This window comes from Phyllostomus discolor, chromosome 10 (assembly GCF_004126475.2).
Source record: "Phyllostomus discolor isolate MPI-MPIP mPhyDis1 chromosome 10, mPhyDis1.pri.v3, whole genome shotgun sequence".
In the NCBI taxonomy this organism is placed as follows: Eukaryota; Metazoa; Chordata; class Mammalia; order Chiroptera; family Phyllostomidae; genus Phyllostomus; species Phyllostomus discolor.
In genome coordinates this window covers 40,288,415-40,306,983 of record NC_040912.2, presented here as the reverse complement: position 1 = coordinate 40,306,983, position 18,569 = coordinate 40,288,415, and the positions used below count along the sequence as shown (strand labels likewise).

The following is an 18,569-nucleotide window of genomic DNA, read 5'->3' as shown; positions in this document are numbered from 1 at the left end:
CTTCTGCTCTTGAGTATCTCACTGCTTATGGGCAGCACATGTATAAATAGCTGTTATACTGTGTGATAGATGCCATAACTTGGTACAAATTTAAAAAGAAGAAAGACTAAATCTGGGTTTGAAAAAGAGATTGAAGGATGTTCTCAAAAAAAAAAGTAAAGTCAAAGAAAAGGAGGTGAGTGGATGACATCGTCCCTCTGCACAACCTTGTGGACCAGCACAGTCCACTGCAGCTTCCCCTCTACAGTGCGCTTTCTTCATTATACCAAAATATAATGTAACTCCCAATATTTACATTTTGGATCACTCTATACTATTTCCTTCTCTGTTTCACTGTAATTGAACATACTGTGCCTCATAAGAGATGAAAATAATATTTGGGGACAATATTTTAGTGATTTTGTTATTGCTTTTAATACCTAGCATTAAATTATTCCAAGTAAAAGCAAAACGTTTATTCTTGTTGAAGGTATGAAGACAACCTTCAAAAACTTGGTGGCACCTTAACTGTAAATGTAGGTTAATAGTTAGGATAACTATCCTCAGAAATAAAGGAGAAACTAAGCTCCATGTGTGCTTCTATTGTTGAGATAATATAAGTTAAAGGGAATCTGAGAATTCAATGAATTACTCTCCTTCATCTGTAAAGATATAACTTAGTGATAGAAGAAAAATATTTGAATACTGCTACTTTTCTTTTTCTCTGTATTAATTAAAAACATTTGTTAGGAGGGTGGGTGGAGGTGGAAGAGGGTATGGGGGGACAAATGGTGATAAAAAAATAAAATAAAATAATAAAAAACAACTGATTATTCTTAGATTATAGTAGTAGACTTGCTACATTTTGAAGTATGAAATAACATTTAACAGACATTTATAATTTGCAAATGTTTTTGAATGCCACAATTAAACTTCAGAGTATGGGAATAAAATAGTTTAAATTAAATATTTTATTATTTCAAATTCATGTATGTATTAAAAAGCTATGTAAGAGTGTTACAAAACCAAGTTCTGGCCAAGGTGGAGGCATAGGTAGAAACCCTTTTCTTCCTTGGACAATCAAAAGGAGGATAACAACCAATCCAAAGGCAATAAACAATCAGAAGTTCCAGAAAAGCAAACTGCATGGAACTCCGACAACCACAGTATTAAAGAAACAGTCAACCAGAACAACCAGACCAGTAAGGCAGGCAATGGAGAAAACTCATGGCAAGGTGGAGGACAGGGCAGGGGGTGCTGGCTTAAAGAGCAACTGAGACTCAGAACTGACTGTGGACTACAGCATCGCTGCCGTGGAAGAGACTCCCAGTCTCACAAGAGAGTCCGTTGGAAAGTGTGCTAGAGTCAAGCAGGAGAGCTGCACTATTCCCTCTCTGGCCCTTTCCCCAACAGGCAGCACCAAGGCGCAGCAAGGAGTGTTGCCCAGCCCTATTGACACCTAAGGCCCTGCCCTCTTACAACCTATCAGCTGTACCAAGACAAAGAAATATGGCCCAAATGAAAGAACTGAGCAAAACCTCAGAAAGAGAGCTAAGTGATGAGGAGATAGCCAACCTCTCTGATGGAGAATTTAAAACCCTGGTAATTAAAATGCTCACAGAACTGATTGAGCTTGGTCAAAAAATGAAAGAACAAATGAAAGATAACCAAAATTAAATGAAGCAAAATATTTGGGGAGCCAACAGTGACAGGAAGGAAATCAGAACTCAAATCAACAATTTGGAACAAAAGGAAGAAATAAACATCCAACGGGAACAGAATGAAGAAACAAGAACTCAAATAAGTGAAGACAGACTTAGGAACCTCTGGGAAAACCTGAAATATTACAATATCGGATTTATAGGGGTGCCAGAAGGAGAAGAACTACAGCAAGAAACTGAAAACTTATTTGAACAAATAATGAAAGAAAACTTCCCCAATCTGGTGAAAGAAATAGACTTCCAGGAAGTCCAGGAAGCCCAGAGAGTCTAAAAGAAGTTGGACCCAAAGAGGAACACACCAAGGCACATCATCATTAAGTTACCCAAGATTAAAGACAAAGAGAAAATCTTAAAAGCAGCAAGAGGAAAGGAGACAGTTATCTACAAGAGAGTGCCCATAAGGCTATCAGCTGATTTCTCAAAAGAAACTTTGCAGGCAAGAAGGGGCTGGACAGAAGCATTAGAAGTCATGAAAGCCAAGGACCTACATTCAAGATTGCTCTATCCAGTAAAGCTATCATTTAGAATGGAAGGGCAGATAAAGTGCTCCCCAGATAAGGTCAAGTTAAAGAAGTTCATCATCACTAATCCCTTAATATATGAAATGTTAAAGTGACTTATCTAAGAAAAAGAAGATAAAAAATATAAACAGTAAAATGACAACAAACTCACAACTATCAACAAATGAACCTAAAAACAAAAAAGAAAAACAACAAAAACAAAAAATAAGCAAACAACTAGAACAGGAACAGAATCAGAGAAATGAGCGTCACGTGGAGGAATTTCAGTTGGCAGGCAGAAGGGAGGAATGGTGGGGAAAGATACAGGAAAAAAGAAGCATAATTGGTAGGCATAAAATAGATGGGGAAAGGTCAAAAATGGTATAGGAAACAGAGAACTCAAAGAACTTATATGTATAACCCATAACCATGAACTAGGGGAGGGGGAATGCTGGAGGGTTACGGGGTGCAGGGTGGAGAAGGGATAAAGAAGGAAAAATTGGGAAAACTATAATAGCATAATCAATAAAATATACTTTAAAAAAGAATGTTACAAAACCTTTGGGGAAAAACAAAAGAAAAAAAACACACAAAAATCCTTTCACCATATTACAATGTTGGTCATTTTTGCATTTTTTATGGTATTTTCTAGTATATATATTATTATCTATATGTATCAATCATGGATATATAACCATAGATTTTTAATATTACAACATGAACTATTTTCTATATACCTATATGATCTTTATTATTATTATTTATAACATGTGAAAAGTTTAGTCATTTTTTATGGTTACACTCTAAAACAAATATGCTTACTCAAATTGTGGCTTCTCATCATTTATGTTTCTGATTTTGATAATTAGTGTCCCTTGACAAAACAGACCTGTGGTGTCTGTTGCTCTCAGTGTAAGCTGGAAAACCTGGAAAAAAGTTTTAAAAAAATTTAACAATACACTATTTGGTAGTACATATCTTTATGTCTCCTGCTAGTTGTTTTTCTTCTATTAGAGATATCTTTATTTTTTTAGGGCAGTTAAAAAAATATAAGTGCTTTCTTTGGTAACTAGATTAGTTGTATATTTCAAAGTAGCTTCATTTTGTGTACTATTATTTTACTCTAAGGTCTGTATAACTTGGCTGTGTACCTAAATATAGCTTAAACTGAATAAAAAATAGTGAATGAATTCCAGATTCAATCATAAATCCAAACTACAACACATTGAAGCTCTTTACAAAGCAAGCTACTTGATACTAAACCCTAGAAACAGAACAATGAGTTACTCTTTGAGAGCAGTAATAGGAAGGAGGTAACTTCAAGAGTTAGAATGTCATCAAATCTCAAAAATTTCCCTCACCACCCTGTCACATATCTGACCCTTTAGGTATTATTATTCATACATATCGACAAGTGTCCTTTAGAAAAAGAAACAAAAAAACAAAAAACACTGCTGGGCCCTAGTCGGTGTGGCTCACTGGATTGAGTGCCAGCCTGTGAACTGAAAGGTCCCTGGTTCAATTCCTAGTGAGGACACGTGCCTGGGTTACAGGCCAGGTCCCCAGTTGGGGGCATGCGACAGGCAACCTTTCAATCTCAATGTGTTTCTCACACATCGATGTTTCTCTCCCTTTCTTTCTCCCTCCCTTCTCCCCTCTCTAAAGATAAATAAATAAAAAGTAAATAAAATGGAAGAAAAAAAACCCACTGCTGAGTGAGTAAAGATAACCACTAAAACAATTCTTAAGCAAACTTTGAACAAACCTTCACAATGTATAAAAAGACCCTGGCCTGAATAAGATGCTGATAATGATTGCGCTGAGTCTCTCGGATAGGTACTAACATATCAAATGCCCTAAAATGAACTGGTGAGCTATGGAGTGAAAAAATGAAGTAGGTATTAAAGGACTTAGCAGAAGTTTGGTTGAATGTGTGAGTCAAGGCAAGCAGGGGGAGTGAGGCAGAAAATGGCCTTAAGTTTGGAGCTGAACTGCTTAATATGTGGCTCATATGTATAGTTTCGATTTTTTATCCCCCTAATGTTAACCTCATATTCTAGTCTACCACACAAAATGCCTATAGATATGTGTCATTAGCATCTCCACCATCCTGTAATATTCAGTATATCCAAATTGAGATTGATACTGAAATCATGGACTTTCTTCCACTATTTATGTTTTTTAGTCTAGAAAGTTGAGATCATCAATTATCAATGCTTCTTTCTCCAACTAAGTTTAGCAGTGTATTCTCTATTTTTTTTTGTAGGTTCTTATATTTTCTGCCTTATGGATATTTTCTCAATTACCTTATTGAAATAATACTTGCTGAGGATTTCTGAAATGACAATGTTTTACTACTACTGATACTAATTTATTTATTTATTTCTCAAATGTAACACCTCATTTCTATGTGGGTAGGTTATCTCTCTAGTTCTGTAGCTACATTCTTTCCAGTCAGTTGGTCCTACTTGCACATCCTTCATTTCTCACTCAGAAAAATCTTCTGAACAATGCTTTCTTTAAATTACCTTTCTCATGGAAATATCAGAAATTGTTCCTCTTTTCTGCCATATTAGTTTCAAATTTATTTATAAGGTTTATATACAATCTTACCTCGGCTACTTTTGTGTTTTGCCAATATTAAGTGGGGCAGGATATGAATGTCCAAATAGTTTCAGTATGAAAGGTTTAATGTTTTAAATTTCTTTCATTTCTTTGATATTCAGAAAGATTTAAATTTTATTAGTTTGCTGATTTAATTTTCCTGATTAGAAAGTCACTTAAAATACTTTTTCCTTAAACTTCTTTCTTTCTTTATTTTTTTATTTAATCTTTACTGTATTATTTCTCATTACCATTTAGTCCTCTTATACCCCCCTCCCCTCAGCAATCAACACACTGATGTCCATGTTTATGAGTCCTTTTTCCCTTTTGCTCAATTTCTCTACCCCCTCTCCTCCTCCCACCATTAGCTGTCATCCTGCTCTCCATCTATGAGTTTGTCTATGTTTTCCTTGTTAGTTCAGTTTGTTCCTTAGATTCTACATTTGAGTGAAATCATATGGCATTTTTCTTTCTCTGACTGGCTTATTTCATTTAGCATAAACTTCTTGAAATATATCTAAGAAGTTAGAAAGTTAAGATGTGATGTATGTTTTGAGTAAGCGCAAGGACTGGATTTGGACTTTTGGTTAACTGAACTAATTCTCATAAATGCTTCACACTAAATATTACTTTCCCTTAAAATAATAATGTGTTTAATTTTTCAGGCAGAGTTCAACATTATAAAATGTTCCTGTCACGCTGTGTAAAATAAGAAGTAAATGAATTTATTACATGATATCCAGCATCAAAATCCAAGGTATCGTTGCCTCTCAAGCTGACAATGCCACTCACAGAATCCACTCCAAAAGAATTTGCTCCTTTCTTTGGTCCAGATAACTGTGTCTCAATGGAGTACTAGAAAATCACAATATGCCATATCATGACAGAATAAATGAAAAGGTATTGGGAAGATAATTAAGATATAATAATAAAGCAAATATGAAAAATGTTCTCTATTTTCACACTGGTTAATTTGTCTTTCCTTATGATCTAACTTGTATTAAAACCACTGGCATATACCAATGCAGAATACAGGAAAAATAAGAGCTGTTTAGCATTAACATAACCAAAAGATTTGTTATATTTTTACAGAGCTGCACAACACTGTATATATTTTTTAAGGGATTTTTCAAAATAAAAACTTAATTCTGATTCTCTACTCTAATACAAGTCTGAAAGACTGTACAAAATAAACTCACCATCACTAAAGTTGAATTTTAGGAATCAAAACATAAATTACAAGGATATAAACCAGTTTCAAAATATTAATGCACTTCAATATGAAGTTTTTATCTTTCTTTTTTATTTATTTACTATAAATAAATAAAAAAGTGACAGTAGATCTATAGTCACAAAATCATCTGAAAATAAATTTTATTTGATTATTTAATTAAAGAAAAGTTCAGCTATATATGTTTATATATGTGTATTTTTTAATCTGATGAAGATCTAGCCTTTAACAATGTAACTAATTCTCAAAACTCTAAATTTTAAAATAATCACCTGCTGGGACCCTATCCTATTCCTGCAAATGACATATTTGGTAATAACTATTTTCAATTGGACAATAAGTTATTTTTTTCATTTATTGTAAAGACTTAATCTAATAGAAAAGCTCTCATATTTCTTAACAATTTCATATGAACGTGATGTTGGCTTGTCTACAACAAAATATTTTTGAGCTGGGATTTTAGGTACACTGACAAGAGCCCATATATTACTGAAGGTTAGCCATGGAAATCAAGGGCAAGAGGGATTAAGTGACTTCCCCAGGATCACATCACTGGTTAGTGGTAAAGCTTGACCCAAGTGGTATTACTTGTCCCCAGTCACATGACAGCTCCATTACTTCACCCTCATTCAATGCTCCATGACTTCATACTGTGAGTTACAAAATTAAAAGTAGTAAATGCTTTCCATACATGTTTAAAAGGAATAGCTGCAGAGCAAGCATGCTGGCTTTTGGAGTCCAACGTACCACTGAATTCTCCAGATAGAGCTTTATAGATTCTTTTTGTTTTGCCAAATCTCTAAAAGACTTTACAACCATGAATCAATTATAAGAAAAGCAAGTCTCTTACAGTTAGTAATTAGGATATTGAAACACTACAAAAATATAATCACATTCACATGTGTCATTGAAACAGCTAGAGGAGTGAAATAGTTCTCAATAGCATCCAAAAGGCAAAGCCCGGGTTTCAGCTTAGCATTGACATCATCCTATCTGCTGTCCATGTCCATTAGAAGTCATATTACTATTTTGTACACATCAAAAAAATCTTAAAATGCTATTTCTAACATTAGCACAAATATTGTGTTATATTGTTATCAACTTCATTATATTCCCTCTGATTATCAAATTAAATATATTAACTATTCTTGAGAAATATTTCCAAAGCATAGCACAATATGCCAAAATGAAATATACATCTCACACAATGATCACCATTTACCATCAGTCTATCACCATTTGAAGAGTCCTCATCTGTGGCTGTCACTCTATAAATGGGCTGAAATAATGGATAGTCTTCGTCAATTTCTAAGGTAGCTGTAAAGCAAAAATCAACATGTTACATTAAAAATTAAAGTATATGATGCATTTATTAGGTCTTTATGTAATAAAAACAGAATAATACTAATTTTAGATTGTATAGTGGGTTTCAGATAATATTTTAAGATAGTTATATATTTTTTCTTATTTTTATAGCTTTCTCTTTGACTTCCTATAATGTTTCCCGCCCCTACTAGTGCCTTTCCTTACTTCTTCTCTCTGTTTATAGCAACAACAGCTTAAAGAAGAGCATGACATATATGCTAATAGACCATCACATGGAGATCCAGCAGGATAGCCTCACAAAACATTTCTTGTACTCCAATTTCTAGACCTGACTGAACTATGCATGGAGGAGCTCTTTCTTAGAAATCTATTTGCAGACAACTGACTGACTTCCAGCTCTCACATCCCTTCTAACATCTTCCCATAGCCTTGACCATGGGTAAAAAAACCCAAACTACAAACAACACAGAAAGGGCAACTCCAACAAAGACTCAGGTTGATTGTTTTATTTATTTTTCTGGTCTCTCTCTCTCTCTCTCTCTCTCTCCTTTATTACGGTCCATACAATATGAGTTTGAGAGTTTAACTCAAGTTGGATAGTAAGACATTTTAAAATTTTCTATTCTTTACATACATTTAGCACCAAACTTATATGATATAATAAATTTAAATTTTAACATGTTGCCCAACTATATTTAATTGATCTTTGTTTTTCTAATATAATTATAATTAAAGTGAGTGACCAGGAGATTAGAAGGTCGGTGAAGATAATAACATAATAAAGTCAGTGGTCACAGCTTAGAAGCATGTCTTCCAATATTTTCTCAAAAAAATTACAAAAAAAAGAAGAAGTATAATTACACAAAAGCCTGCCCTGGGTGTAACTTGAAGATAGAATGTGACCTAATTTCATAATAAAGTTAAATTTATTTTTTTAAGAAAAGAAACAAATTCAGCAAATCCTAGTAAATAGCCTCTCAGGTTTCCATCCAATCTTGTGTTATGCGAAGGGTAACACAGAAAAGCTGTGGGAAAAGTGAAAGAGAAAGAAAACTACAGGCCTAAGATTAATGTGAAATTGCTGCCAAAGTGTCAACAATTTGACACTTTGACTTATTCTTTTACTATGTCAAAACTATCACATTTGGGAGATACATAAGCAAAACATATGTATATCAAGTTTCATTGTGTTGAAAACTTTTATTATATTGAAAGTACCATGTATGGGAGATACATAGGTTAAAAAAATCAAGTGCCTCAATTTTCATGTGCCCCAATTTTTTAATAGCAAAAAAATAATAAAAGTAAAGTAATTTTAAGATAAGTATTTTTAAATGAAATGATAAATGAAGTAAATTGTGTGCTAGAAATACACTGGCATCTATAACTTGTTTTTGACTCGAATAATCTGAAAATTGAGTTTAAATTGTTTTACATTGTTTACCATTTAAATAGATGTCAGATTTAGTGATACTTCATAGCATAAGCCCAAACAATTCAATGCAAAAAAAATTAATAGAAGAATAATTGTATTGGACCCTCAATGCTCTTAAGCATGTCTCTGTTCTGTTTATTCAACTTTCTACATAAGTTATTTCAAACCTTGTCTTTTTGTCCCAAAACTCTTACTCACTCCCTTCTTTCTTACTTCCCTTAGATCTCTCTTCTTACTGCACAGAATAAACAGGAACAATTAGACTAGTGATAACTCATAACTCTTTTCTCATAAGATCTACAACCCCACTAATTTGCACCTTTTCTTCTCCTTTCATAGTGAAGAGAGAAATTTGCTAATGATAATCCCTGTCCACTTTCTCAGAAACTTGACTAACTTTATCTCTCATTTTCAAATACCCCCCCCCCCATGACTGTCAACTTGTTGTTAGCACTTCCACTAAAGGAGTAGCAGCAGAAGAGGAAGGAGGAGAGGAGGAGAAGGAGAAGCAGCAACAACACCCTAACCTGGAGCACATTTTAACTATGGCCCTGTGCTCTCTCCTGCCCTTCAAGGCTGGAGGTTTTTTTAAATATTTCTTTACCTCCCATTCAATCTTTAGTCCACTCCACTAGAAGTTCTGCCCCAACTACAAATACTGAAACTTCTCCCAAAAAGTCATCAAAGGCTTCCTCCATGATGTCAGACCCAATCGATACTTAAGTTCACCTTATTTGACTTTGGCATTTATGCAGTTGACTCTTGCTTTTTCTTCTTGGCACCAAAAAAAAAAATCATTCCAAATCTATAGGATTTTCTCTAAAACTTCTGAGTACCTCTAAAAAATTGCTTGGGAAAATGAAACTTGGCAAGGTTCCTGTACATCCATTAAGTCCTCAGATTAGACAAAATCCTTATGTTTGTTTTTCAAATCTTAAACAACAACTTAGTAACCTGTTGTCTCCGTTAGCCACCAACCTATTATCTCATCCTTGAGTGCACACACTTTTATAGAGGCATATCCTAGACAGGGCCAACACTAGGAATGGAAAACAAAGACTCAAGGGTTCTCATTGTGACACAGAAGGGACTGTATATCAAGGAGAGCTTGGTGAAGTTGCTTAGACTGTTAGTCCTTGATCAAGAGAAACATACAAACCAAAAATAAACCAACAAAAGATCTATACGGGTATTCTAGTTACTTATTCACATGCACAGCCAATATCATTATTGAAAAAGTGTATATGTGTATGTGTGCACGTGTTTCTTTGAAAAAAAAAAAGCCACACATGGTTATCAGGGAGCACTGCTTTTAATAATCTAAATTAGAAAAAATTACTAATTTTGCATCAATATAATAAACATGACATTTCTGAATATTAATCAGTATCCCTTTTATAGTTTTTAAGAAAATGAATATGATATTTCAGCACAATATAATAGAGATGCAATAGAAAAATCCTACTTTATTTTTATAAGTGAATTAAAAAGTACTTAATTTAACAGTTTAATTAAATGAAAAATTGGTTATAGTTTATAGAGTCCAATTTCAAAATAATTTCAAATTTTCTTTTATATATTTCTTTAAATTATAGATTATAGTGATTACTTTTCAAATCAAAAGATAATGCATGCTTTCAAAAATACTATATTTTAATTGGAATGACAGAGAATATTTCTTTCAGGTACACACTCAAATAAACTGGGACCCTAAAAATTCACTACCACTTTTTCAGAGATTACAAAGTACCATCTGAAAGGAGAAAGCTTAAAGTTTCAAGGAATTTTGAACTTGCTAAATATAAAAATGAATTGAATGTGTAAAGATTGGTATATGCATTTTTATATGATAGATGAGATTAACAAATGCTTGGTTAATTAATTTCACCTAAAGTTTGATCCCATCTCTCTCCTACTTTCTCTTTCATGTCTTTAATCACCCAGTCAAATGTATTCTCCCCATTAGTTTGTGAAATTACCCAAAAGTCTTCTTTTAAACCAAATGCATCAGACAAAACTCTTAATTCAATATAGTTTTGCCACTGCCTTCTGACCAGTTTGACATGTAAATTTCTTTTAAACAATGGCTTATATGTTCACAATTTCACTTCTCAATCTGCTGCATTCTGGCTTCTACCCCTGTAACACCAATGAATTAATTCTCAGTAAGCTCATTAGTTATCATTATTCCCACATCACAAACAAAATGCAATGGACATTTCAATACCTTGTCTTACTCAGTTATGGAATTCAAGTCTACTAACTGCTGGCACTCTCTTTCAACACCTCCTTTGCCATTCAGGGCATAACTCTCTTTTTCCATCACCATTTTTGCTGCTCCTTATCCTCCTTGGCAAGCTGAGTTTCCTCCTCACATCAGTGAGTGTAAGAGTTCCTCAAGGTTTGGCTACATGCCCTTCGTTCTTCTAATTCTCTACTTTTTAGTTGAATAAACTCATCCAAATCCATGGTTTTAATTACAAAACATTTATAGCCCTAGGCAAGCCCTCTGAGCTCAACTACTTACTTCAACTGCTTTGATAGATCAAAGACACATTAAAAACAAGATGTTCAAAAGTGATCTCATCATTTTTCTCTCCAAATTTGGTCTATTTCTAGATTTTTCTATGTTAACTGAGGATCTCTAAACCAGTTATGTAAATCAGAAACCTCAAATCCCTCCACTCTTCTTTTATATTAATTTAATACCAGACTCATTTACTATTTGAATATCTCCATACTACGTTTTAATCTTTACCTCCATAACTATCCTAGGCAAAACTATACCATTCTTTTCCTGAATTACTGACATAACCTGATAATTAGTCTTCTTTCTATTCCATATGTCTTCAAACTACCATCCACAAGCCAAATCTAGACTGCTGCCTATTCTATAGGGTCTGTAAACTAAGAATAGTTTTTACATTTACAAATGGTAAAACAAAAAAAGGCAAAAGAAATAATATTTTGTGACGTGATATTTACATGGAATTCAAATTTCAGTGTTTATAAAGTGTAACAGAAAACCTATATACCCAATTGTTTACATATTGTCTACTGCTGTATTCTTACCAGGCTGGCACTTTGGTAATGGAGATAGAGACCATATATGGTGCTCTCCTTAATTCACATACTATGAATTGCAGTAATTCAGTCATAACAGCATTATGAATACCATGTATTACTTATTAACATGCTTACCTATCTTGGCTAAATAAAAAAGAAACATGAACTTTGAGTCCTGCACTTTTAAGGTATATGGAGTGTAGATTATTTGGTTATTGAATTATGTGGCAAAACATTGTGTTTACTATATGAAGTCATTATAGCTGTGATAAAGGAATATGATGAACATCAGAATTATAAAACTAAGCACTCCTCTTAGTGCTTAGATTTATATGTATCACAATATTTCTATGTAGCAGGAGAACAGTGTTCAGCAAAAATAAAAAAAAACATAAAATATTTAATGATAACTGATTCTATATACAAAAATAAATCAATATAAGGCTACAACCAAAATAAGATTCTGAGTGACTCACTTATTATCCAAGCAAGAAAAATCATTCATTGACACTGAGTCATTTAATCCTCCCACACAATAAAAGAAATTTATCTTCTCAAAAGAACAAATTTATTTATTTTTCATTAGGAGACCTCTATTATAAAATTTTTAACCAAATGTTGCTACTATTATATTTTTAAAATTTTATAAATAAAAATTTGTATAAATTTGCCTCCTACATTGTTATATAAGTACTACGTAAATAATATCCCTGATTTTGCCTTTTAGCCTTCAAACCCCAAAATATTATATGGCCATTTATAAAATCTATTGATACCTCTTATGTTTGTTCCCTTCAAATCTTCCTCTACAGTTAACCAGAGGGTTCTATTTAAAACACTTATCTGCTTAAAACATTTAAAAGGATTACCACACCTTTAGGGCAAAGAACAACATTCTTAAACCACCCATTTACCCTTCAACAATCATTTTGGATAATATTAGTTAGTGATATCTCCTTTACAGTCACAGTAGACTTTCAGTTCTCCTTACACTGCTCTGCCTTGCCTCAAAGCACTCATACATAAAGTTCCTTCATCAAAGGTGTCCAATATTTTGGCGACTCTGGGCCATACTAGATGAATTGTCTTGGACAGACATTAAATACATTGTGACACATAATCACAAAAAGATCTCCTAATGTTTTAAGTGTATTTATGAATTTCTGTTGGGCCACATTCATAGCCATCCTGGGATGCATGCGGCCTGCGGGCCACAGGTCAGACACCCCGAAACACTATTCTTTCATTTCTCGCTTATTTACTCAGAAAAGGGTTTGGACCTAAAGTATTATCAGTTCTTTAGAGAAATCTTCCCTTATCTCTCTGACTTGGTCAACCCCCACATACAAATACACACACATTATTTATTTTTATAGTATGAAAATACCCTTGGAACCCTAAAGATATTAAAATCAGTTGCTCTTTGTGACATTTTCATAAGTAAAGATTTAAATTTCTGTACTGTTATCAAAGCCTTTTATTTATTTTTTTTCTCTCTGGTTTCACTTCTTTTTACAAATCTTTAGAAGAATCTATATTACTGTTTTTAGTTTATTTGTTCTCTAATCTCTTAAATGTGGAGGAAGAATTTCTACCTGGCAAACATTTTTTCCAAACAGTTCAATAGAGAAATTATATGTTTTCCTGCATACATGAATATTTACACATATTTATATAAATAAACAGTATATGCATACTAAAAAGCCACTAGCATCTCTGGAAAAATGTGCCTGCTCTCTTCATTATAAAGAGCTTTTCAAAGTAAACCATAAGAAAATGATGTATCATACCTGTGCCTAAAGAAAACTGGGGATCAGCAGCACAGTCTGGAGGTTCCGGAACATCAATGATATTAATGGTCAAAACATGTCTCACGAACCCCCCAGTATCCACTATCAATAGAAACCTTCTGGGGTCAGTTTCATAATTAAAACTTTTGGTAGAAGTGATTATCCCAGAACCTAGTTAAGAGATAATCCATGAATTATAGTTCACATAAATATATAGAAACACAGTTTTTGAGTCTTCAAGATTCTAAAATCTCAAAGATTTACCCATTTTTATTTTTTCTATCTCACAAAGAAAAGACTTAAAATATGAAAATAATACAAAACACTGATACTTGACTTATTTTTTAAATGTTACTATTTAGACTTATATTTTTATTAAATTGTAGTTTGCTTTCAAATATTTTCAGTGAAAACCATTTCCAAAGATTACAGAGACCGTGAGAAACAGAGATCATATTGTGATCACAATACATGCCTACATTTTATTAACAGACAAAAACAATTGTTTGTTTAAATCGAACTTTGTTAGTTATTATGAGTTTATGTAAAATCACAAAGTGGGTAGGGTATAACTGTGAGCTGGCACTCAGGGAAACTTTATCACAAAGATGTCTGTTATTGAAGGAGGCATGCTGCCTCCACAAAGGTTACTTTATATCCTCCTTTACTCTAAAAGAAATCAATTCCTTGCTCAGCTAGTTTAAGATCTGGATGTAAAATAATTAAGTATTTAAAATCAAGACAAGAATCAAATGTATAGGAAAAGGGAAGAAAAACAAAGACACTAATAAAAACAATATATTGTTGTATTATTATCTTTGTGGGCAAGATTAATTCCATTAGACTTGGGCATTTTTGAATACAGTCATCAATTTCTAACAAAGAATATATTTTAAAATAGTTGGTATATTCTTAGAAAGCTCTGATTCACAAAAGCAGAGAGAGCAAAGATTATCTTTAATTATGGGAAAGTCACTATTACCCATAGATAACTGGGTTTTTTTGTTTTCTTTGTTTGTTTTTTGTTTTTTGTTTTTTGTTTTATTTTAATCATTGTTCAAGTACAGTTTTCTCCTCCCTACTCCCATTCCAGCCCACCCACCCAACCCTCCCCCCTTCCCCCCATTACCCCCCACCCCTAGTTTTTGTCCATGTGTCCTCCAAATTTGTTCCTGTAAACCCTACCCATTCCCCCCTGAAATCCCCTCTTCTCTCCCCTCTGGTCACTGTCAGAACTGTTTTTAAAATATATATACTAACTAATCTTAGGTAATGGATGTAATACAGACTGAACATTTTTTTCTGTAAAAAATTATTTAGTATTTTGGCACATTTTAAAAATTGTATGGAGCGATTAGTAAAGTAAAATCATGAAAAGAAACAAGAACAACCCAATGTTGAACTTCTTTTAAATTTAAGTGGAGTTTATATAACCCATTCTAAACAGAACAATAAATAATCTCAAAGTGTGGTGTTGGGTCAAACCTACAGAGAATATGAATAGGTTCAGCCACTGGATGGCTGTTTATTATGTTTGCTAATAGATCTCCTCCAGCCAGATTAATGAGACTAAAACTTGATTGAGTAATCCTATGAATCTCCCCTGGCTTCTCTATCCTAAGCAAGATATTTTTAGCCCAAATTTTGCTGTCAAGGACATAAGGTAGGAACAGTACCAGTATAAGTATTAATGGTGCATTAAATGACATGTATTTCAATGGAATCAGTCAGATTCACTGAAGCACTAGAAATTAACAAACTAAGTTTCAGAACTTAATGTGGACTTTCTTTTGCAATAGACATGAACAAACTTTTAGATTCAGCCTTATGAGTGAACCCAAGCAAAACCAAAGTGAAAAAAAAATCAAGCGGGAAAAATAGTAATCCAAACCAGCAGACCTATGAAAAATAAAACTCAGTGTTGTTTTAAGCAGCTATATTTCAGAGTGGCTTGTTATGGAGCTCTAGAAAACTGATATATGGGGCATGCAGATTTGAATAGTTTGGATAATTAGAAATACAACCAAGGATCTTTTAGTGTAAGAACATGCTTACAAATAGATAATCAAGACAAGAAAAATGAATCAGGCATAGTCCTTTTACCCGAGATATAACCAGAGAAATAAAATTGTTAAAGGATGACTTAAAATAAATAAGAAGAGCACTTTAACTAAAGGTGGATGCAGGATGGACCCTGAAATTACTTCCCAGGAGGAAGCATTTCTGAGCTAATGCCTTATAAATGTGAAGGAGTTGGTTAGGTGAAGAAGAGCAGAGGAGAAAAAGAGACCAGACTGTGCAAAGGCCCACAGACAGAAGAGGGTTTATGCATTAGAAGATGCATATTTTGACTAAAATATATGGTATTTTATGGAGAGTGATATCCTTTGAGTCTGGAAACATAAAAAGGAGCTACATTTTCCAGATACTGTTGTCAGTGTAAAGAGTTTGGATTTTACTTTGAGGAAATTAAGAATCTATTAAAGAGTTATAAGTGGTATGAAAGTGGTAGATGATAGATAGTAGATTATTGATAGATAGATGATAGATAGAAGATAGAAAAATGATAGATATAGATATCAAAGAATTATAGTGATATGATCCTGTTTGTACTTTAATAAAAGTCAGTGAAGAAAAAAATGTGCAAGAAGTCAGGAAGCAAGGAGATCACTGAGGAGGAGGTAGGTGTAAAAACCTAGAGGAAAAATGTTGGGAAAGTAACTTGAGATAGTGTTCATGAAGATGAGGTAAACATCTGAAGCTTTAATATTCATGGGATTTGGTGATTGATCAGAGGTGGATGGTGTGACAAAAGGAGTCAGTAAGCATGCCTGTCACACAGTTTTTTGAAGGAGATGTAACAGAAAATTTACCACATATGAGGGTGTTTGTGATGTCCTGCACAATAGTAGATGATGATTAGTGAAGTTAAGGATCATATGCCTTAGTGATTGGCTGCATACAAGAAGATTGCTTTATGTTAATCACATAATGGTTAAAGTGGAAGCAAATCTGGGGACAAAATAACCAGTTTAGATTTGAATAATTCAATTGAATATAATGGTGAATATTTTTATGAAGTTGGGAGTTTAGTCACCGTGTTTGTGCTCTGTATATATATTTGGGATCATCAGAATATGTACTGTAATTATAACTAAGGGATAGCTGAGATTGCTCAGGTAGAATGTGCAGAGTGTGAAGAGAAGACCTAAAGAGCCCTGAAAAATGCAAACACATACAGAATAGAGAAAAAACACATATCAAAAAAAGATTAAAGAGGAGGAAGAAGAACCGAAGGGGCAGGAGGACAGGAGGAGGCCAATCATAGGAGGATGGAGATGGGAAAACCTCCAGAATATAGTGTCATAGGAATCAGAGGATGAGAATGATTCAAAAGTATGGAATGTTGCTAAAAGTTCTAAATGTTAAAGAGAGATTATATGAGATAAAATCTGAAACTGGTATTGTATTTAACAATAAAGATTGCTATTTATAGTGCAATATCTTGGTGGTGTCATCTGTCACTATCCAAAACTAACCTTTGTTTAAGAATAAACAGAAGGTCCAGGAGTGGAAAAAGTGGTGTAGAGAATTCTTTAAAGATGTTTGGCTAGTAAGAAACAAGAGATAGTCTATAAAATGTCAAAAGGAAGACAATAAAAGAAGAGGGACATTGATCAAGAGTGGGTCTTACTCTTAAAAGGCTACTTAAAACTTAATGGAAGGGAACCAGCAAAAAAGAAGAAAAAGTATAATATCAGGAAAAGAGTAAAAGCTGCTCAGCAAGATCTCTGAAGAGGGGAAGAATATGGAACTCAGAACAAAGTTGGAGGAAATGGAAGTAGATAAAAGAAAGCAGACATCCTTCTTTGTGACAAAACAGCAAAAAGAACAGGTGGATTATAAAGAACCAACTGTCTCTATGTAACAGCAGAGGGAAATTTTCACCTGAATGCTTACATTATTTTTCTCAAATATGTGAGTTAAACTCAACTGACAAGAGAAGAGATTTTAGGTAAGAGATCTGAAGTGAAATTGGAGAAAATTTAAAGTAGCCAAGTTGGCAAAGGAAAAGGAGATCTAACTAGAGAAATTTTGAAGGAGTACCAGAAAGTACAATGGGCCATCTCACTAAATGTGAAATTTAGTGTTAATGTGCTGGTTTTTGTGGTTTCCTCTAACAAAACTCATCAGCCTGGGTATAACAAGAAACATCAGCTGTTGGATTTATTTCATGCTGGAGTTTTCCTAGGTAAAATTTATAGAAGAATAACAAGGCAAGTTATCTGAGAATATTGTCAAGGAAGGGTTGAAATATGGATCATAATATTAGATAGGAAAGTAAAGAGAAGAGACGAATTATAAAAAGGAAATGCATCAATGGATTTTCAGCCTTTGTGTTATCAACAAAACAACATGGTAAGGAAAACAGAATAAAAAGTTGAAAAAAATATTGGAGTGAGATGTCTGAGATTAATAGTAGGGAAGAAGAATTGTTCCAGGTGAGGATGAGGTTCTAGCTACAGCCATGGGAGTGTATAGATGGAAGGAGATTTTGAAGTCACAGGGATTTAGGAACAGGGTTAGAGACTAGGGAAGGTAGAGGGATTTAACATGCTAGAGGGGCCATAATGTGAATACTGAAGTAATCTAAGGGATGGTGGCAGAACTGAGATAGGGAGAAACACCGTGAATAATATATTCAAGTCTTCAGAGCTAGCTAGGGAGTAATTAGTATGTTTTATAAGGAGCCAGATATTCTCAAAATGAGCGAGGGACTTTCTAAAAAGGATCAGAGTAATGATATGCAATCAGCCTGAGGAGTCTGAAGACTGATGACTCCCACTTCCTGGATCCAGAGATACAAGATATGTGGGTGAGTGAGTAACACCAGCTCGAGGCATGCTGTGGTTGCCC

General features: G+C 33.7%; 1 protein-coding gene across 8 annotated transcripts in view; it reads right to left on the bottom strand.

The window, feature by feature from the left end:
• The window catches only part of LOC118497085 (cadherin-related family member 3-like), a 114,481-nt gene that overhangs the window by 92,537 nt on the left and 3,375 nt on the right, over positions 1 to 18,569 (bottom strand). For 7 of the 8 annotated variants that reach the window (XM_036010689.1, XM_036010692.1, XM_036010696.1 and 4 more), the window contains exons 3-6: positions 13,653 to 13,823; positions 7,258 to 7,352; positions 5,537 to 5,659; positions 3,023 to 3,126 (exon numbers count right to left, since the gene is read on the bottom strand). In XM_036010689.1, the coding sequence (XP_035866582.1) occupies positions 3,023 to 3,126; positions 5,537 to 5,659; positions 7,258 to 7,352; positions 13,653 to 13,823 (493 nt within the window). The remainder of the gene's footprint in view (positions 1 to 3,022; positions 3,127 to 5,536; positions 5,660 to 7,257; positions 7,353 to 13,652; positions 13,824 to 18,569) is intronic. The other variant, XM_036010694.1, reaches the window with a different exon arrangement.